Source organism: Actinia tenebrosa, unplaced genomic scaffold (genome assembly GCF_029948245.1).
Source record: "Actinia tenebrosa isolate PJP-AT-01 unplaced genomic scaffold, QUT_ActTen_1.0 PGA_scaffold3__52_contigs__length_22856419, whole genome shotgun sequence".
Taxonomy (NCBI): domain Eukaryota; kingdom Metazoa; phylum Cnidaria; class Anthozoa; order Actiniaria; family Actiniidae; genus Actinia; species Actinia tenebrosa.
In genome coordinates, this window is record NW_028292580.1 from 16,802,324 (window position 1) to 16,807,684 (window position 5,361).

Sequence of the window (5,361 nt, forward strand, 5' to 3'; positions counted from 1 at the left end):
AGGAAAGTTACCCATTTTTCGATGGAGCCCTACACTGGATCCACTGAAGACCTAACGCCAGTGACTTTTCATATGCTAGCCAATTGTAAATATGCTAAGTTGCAAGTCACTTCTGATGACGGCAAGTTTGGGATAAATCGCATAGGTCGCAGGCCCGCTAATGCAGCCTGGAGTCATAAGCCCATTTCTACCATGAGTGTGTTGCCGTTGGTTCCAAATTGCCAGGGCGGTGCTAATACCGTCTTTCATTATCCTCAAAGCAGGACACCGTCCGATGAGAAGATCAAGCCTTCATCTTCTTCAGGAGGACCACCCCAATAGCGACGACTAATATCCAAATGTTATTCCCCACGAACTTTAACAATTCTCCGCCGGTCCTAAGTGCCAAGGAAACAACCGAACCCAGCAGCCCAGGCAAGCCGGCTGCCATCTTTTTTCCCAAGTCCGTCAGCCCATTGCCTAATTTCTTTACGCCCGCGCCTGTAGCCTTAAGCGCGCTAAGGATAACTCCTACTACGGTGCTAATAGCGACCGCAAATGCCAGTGGAACGCCATACTTCAAAAGGGCTCTTTTTACCTTTTCCTTGGTGGTAAGCCCCAACTCCCTTTCCTTACCTTCTATTTGCGTTTGTAATTCCGCATGGCGTGCTCGAAGGGTTTCTAGTTTTCTTTGAGCTGCCTCCCTTTCCTCTTCAGTACGAGTTTGGTCATTGATTATTTCCTGCTGCCGCTCTATTTGCCCCTCCAGGTCTTCGATGGCCTGTCTCATTTGCCGGATTTGCTCCTCTTTAGTGTTGATTTCGGCAACCAACTGCCGCCGTTCCTCCAAAGAGCCGGATATGGTGATATGCAAGTTTTTAGCTTCCTCTTTTGTCAGGTCTAACTCCTGTAAGGCGAGGTCGAAAGCCCTTTGGGCTTGGTCTCTATCGCGTAGGGCATTGTCTCTTTGTCCTCTAATTTCTATTATTCTTTGGGTTTTGTCATCAACTTCTCTCTTTTGAGCATCGAGAAGTAGTCGGTTTTGCCTCATGTATTCTGCCTCCCTTTCTTCCAACGTTTCTTGTAGCCCCTCGACGCGTTTTTCTAGCGCAACCCGTTCATTTAGGGTTTCCAACCTTTCTAACGCACTCCGGGTAGCCACTTGGAAGCCCCTTAATCTTGCCACGTTAACCTTGACCGAGCCATTTTCGTCAAAGAGGACTTGTGGTTTGGTCCAACGGTTTTTGTCGGGATATCTCATGTCTTGAACGCTTATGAGGACTTTGTTTCCGCGTTCTGTGAGCCTTACGTCGTCGGCCTCGAAGTGGGAATAGCGCTGCGTTAGCTCTTGCGTTGCCCACTCTACGGTTTCCCGCGCGGTTGCTCCCTGCTCACCCATGTTTCGAAGTTCTATGTACTCGGGGACGGACTTACCCGGGTTCTTTTCGCGCCACATGCGATTCAAGGAGGTCTTGAAGCTTTTCCACCTACTGCCGTACGTGTTTTCTAGGGCCATGTCGTAGATTAGGGGGTCGGTTTCCGCGCCTTTAGTCCATGCGTCGTATTCTTCGTCATTGATATCAACTTGACCTTCTTCGGTAAGGGGATCAAAATCACCTTCTACTTCCATTATATATGATAAGCTCAAAGTTAAACCCCAACGTATTACCTAAGCAGGTTGGCGGACTGAAAGCAGAACGCACCTTTCACCGGGTCACATTCACACCTTCTAGCGCAAAGCCAGGAGAAACGCTGTACGTAGGCGTACCCCGCCTAACGGATAACCTAGTGTTGGTTCCTGGTACCCTGGCGCTAAGGTTTGACCTAGCAATACAACCAAGCACTGCGGACGCGCGTCACGTTGTCAACGACCTTGGCCGCAACATTGTCTCAAAGATGCGCATAAAGTTCGCCGGGGAATCCTTGCTGAACTTAAACAGGTATGATTTGTATACCACGTACAAAGACTTATGGTTGACTGCATTTGACCGCGCGCAAAGGATAGAGCAGGGAATCGCCAGCGAAGCCATACGCAAGGTAAGAAGCGCAACCGACAGCGCCTCGGGAGAAGACGAAATAAAGACGGCTTATGGTACTAAATATGTCGTTCCTTTGGACTTTGAAGTTATTACGAACCACGGTGCATACTACCCAAGGCAGCTAAGCGAGCTGCAGTTCGAAGTGACCCTAGCAGATACTACGAACATCCTGCAAGGAAAAGATGTAAGTTCCTCAGCCGTCCACCCATACTCCGTTACTAACTTAGAGCTGCAGTATGAAACGGTATACAGCGAAGACTTAGCACGTAGCGCCGGTATGGAATACAGCTCCGGCAAGGCTTTTCTTTACGACCACGTTGTGATGTATAAGACGTTCAGCTTTACAAATAATGTCGAAGAGGTCATCAACCAAAGCATTAACCTTCCCAGGCGCAGCCTTACAGGGATAATGTTGCTGTTCGCAAAGACATACACGGCAGGATTGCGTGACTCTGAGGCGTTCTTTAATCCTAACATCACTAACGTAGGCGTTAGCATTAACGGAGTGCCTAATAAGGTTTACTCACAAGGGATAAAGCCCGAGGACATGTACCGGGAAGTCGCGCGTAAGTTTGGTGACCAAATTGGCCCAAAGGAATTCTTTAAGGATAAGTACGCGCTGTGGATCGACATGCGTACAACGAACGACGAAGACCTACATGGACAGGGTTTACGCCTGATAAATACCCAGGACGGTATTACGTTGGAGATCAAGCGCACCAAACATGCCAGCGACACTACTAAGATCAACGCATATATCTTCGTAGTCTCAGACGCGCAACTGAGTGTAGAAATGAATCAGCTAAAAAGCGTTGCGTATTGATTCGCGTTCCTTGAGCCAAGCGAAAGGATAAAAAAAAAATATTCCTTAGGTATAATATGCTTCGCGTATTCGAAAACAACGAAACCAAACTGCAATGCATAGTGCAAGGCGATAAACTTTACTTCAAAGCGAAGGAGGTGGCGGCGGCGTTGGGCTACGTAAATTCCAGAAAAGCGGCGTCTGATCACGTATCAGAGGAAAACAGGGTAACTTTGAAGTCTTTAAAGGGTGTAACTCAGCGTGACACCCTTAACGCACAACCCAATGCCGTGTATTTGACGGAGGAAGGTCTTTACGAATTGATATTCGGATCTGAAAAGGCTGAAGCAAAAAAGTTCAGGAAATGGGTGTTGGGTGACGTTCTACCCACGCTAAGGAAGACAGGTAAATACGATATGGAGAAGCGATTCAATGGTTCAAATCCAATGGCATTTAAGATAGAAACGGAGGCAGACATACACGATAGAACCGTACACAGGGTGCGTAGGTTCTACTCGCACGTAATCATAGTTCCAGGTCTTGGAGAACTGCAGGACACCGCAAGTAAGCGCATTAAAAGCTGGCGGAAAGGCTACCAGGCAGGTCAACCTGATCTGCTGATCCTTAACAACCATAATAAATACAATGGATTATGCATAGAATTGAAGACACCCAAAGGCACCGGCGTATTGTCCGAGAAACAAAAGGTAATGTTGGAACGATATGAAGAAAATGGATATTTAACCATCGTAAGCAATGATTATGATCTACTTTGCAGGGAAATAGACGAATATGTTGCCGGTATTCGCATTCCTTGCCCTTGGTGCATTAAGGCATTCAAAGGTCAAGACACTTTAAGCACGCACCTTAAAATATTTCATAGGTATAATGATTCTTGAACAAACACACTGGCGAGATCTGTCGCAAGGCGTTTCATATCGAATAAAAAACTACGTCGCATTCGAAGACATCGACCGTTTGAGGTTGGTCTTAGAACGCGACGGTCAGGAATACAGCCTTTGGGCGCCTGACTGTGTGAGATACATACTGCAGGGTGAAGAATATACACACCTACGCAGTCATGGTAAGGTAAACGGCCGATGGAAGTTTGACATCGAACGTCGAGCGGAGGATAATCCGTTGTGCGACTAATCCTCTTCATGGGCGGATAAGTAGTCATCTGCTGTGTCTACCCTCATTTTTTCCGCCATTTCATACGCTGATAAGGTAATAGTCACACCTCCTAGGAACGCTGCGATGTAAGGTAACATTATACCTTAAGTAGATTCCACTCTTTTCTTACCAACAGATAATGATCTAAGGGCTTAGGGCCATCGTAAAGGCAGCACCAAATATGTTGGCCGCTACGTATACAGCCACATCGGTCGCAGATGCCATCCCAGTGTTCCCTATTCTCCCACCTTACACCCTCATAGTCGTCGAAGCATACGAAGTCTTCGTCGATCTCCTTCTTACGTCGCGTGAGCACCCGGCCGGTTTCAAGGGGGCAACATCGCTCTGCTAAATCGCCGTGGGTCTCGCAGACCACATCTGTGAGGTCATAGCGACGGCAGCGGTACTTATGCCAGTTTTCTTCGAAGAGGGGTTCATCGCATCGGCGGCAATGACCTTTAAGGCAGACTCTATGCTCGCGGTGATATCGTAGGGCCTGTACTGTGGACAGTTCCTTACCGCAGTCACCGCAAACAGTGCTGATGGTCTTCTGACAGACTTTCTTGGAAAGATGGTATTGCAGTCGCTGCTTGCTACTAAAAGCTCTATCACATTGCACGCACTTCATTATATACACCTTATTTTTTATTGTTAAATTGTTAAACCCTGTAAGAGGGTTTTAGGATAGGGTCTATTATTTCTTGTTATTTTGTTAAGCCCCCATTAAAAGATGAGGCATCATTCTTTCTCATCGTTGAAACCAGCAAAAAGATAATCATGTTAACCATTCTTCGATTACGATGATTTAACAAAATAACGATAAAAAATAGGTCCTTGCTTGAGACCTCTTTGCAGCATTTAACAAAATAACAATAAAAAAGAAAGACCTATGCTAATTCCCCCTGCCGGGGGCTTAGTAAGATCTTCTTTGCGACCTCTTACTCTTCTCGAGCGTCGTCTAAAGTCCTTTGTGCTTTAGTATCCGCGGGACACCAATGTCCAACGAAGTCTTCTTCAGAGAATACCTTATTACAGTGACGGCAGGTGTATTTTTTACACGGTTTGGGTATCGGTGTTTTGGGAGGGATTATGCAGTCAGCAGGTAGTTCGCACGTAATGCAGTCCATATATCTATGGGGGATATCGAATGAAGTCCTTAATGGACTCCTTAGCCCAGCCCGCCATTGTCAAAAGCGCGCCAAACCGTTCTGCACGCTTCAGACCACACATTTCATCGTACAATTCCTGTACGCGCTCTTTTAACCGGTCTATCTCTTCCCTTTGCATTTCTATGGTGTCTCTTTTATCTTTTGCGTCGGCGACAATTCTTTGCACTGCTTCCACTGGCTCCATCGTATATATAATGGA

The 5,361-nt window shown here is 46.7% G+C and overlaps 1 protein-coding gene across 1 annotated transcript; it reads left to right on the forward strand.

The window, feature by feature from the left end:
- The first annotated feature begins 2,293 nt into the window (after positions 1-2,293).
- Positions 2,294-4,786, forward strand: LOC148908762 (uncharacterized). The gene is made up of 2 exons (XM_089035663.1): positions 2,294-3,527; positions 4,130-4,786. Exons 1-2 carry the CDS (start codon positions 2,898-2,900, stop codon positions 4,139-4,141), a joined length of 642 nt encoding a protein of 213 aa, XP_088891789.1. The 5' UTR covers positions 2,294-2,897; the 3' UTR covers positions 4,142-4,786.
- Positions 4,787-5,361: the final 575 nt, after the last annotated feature.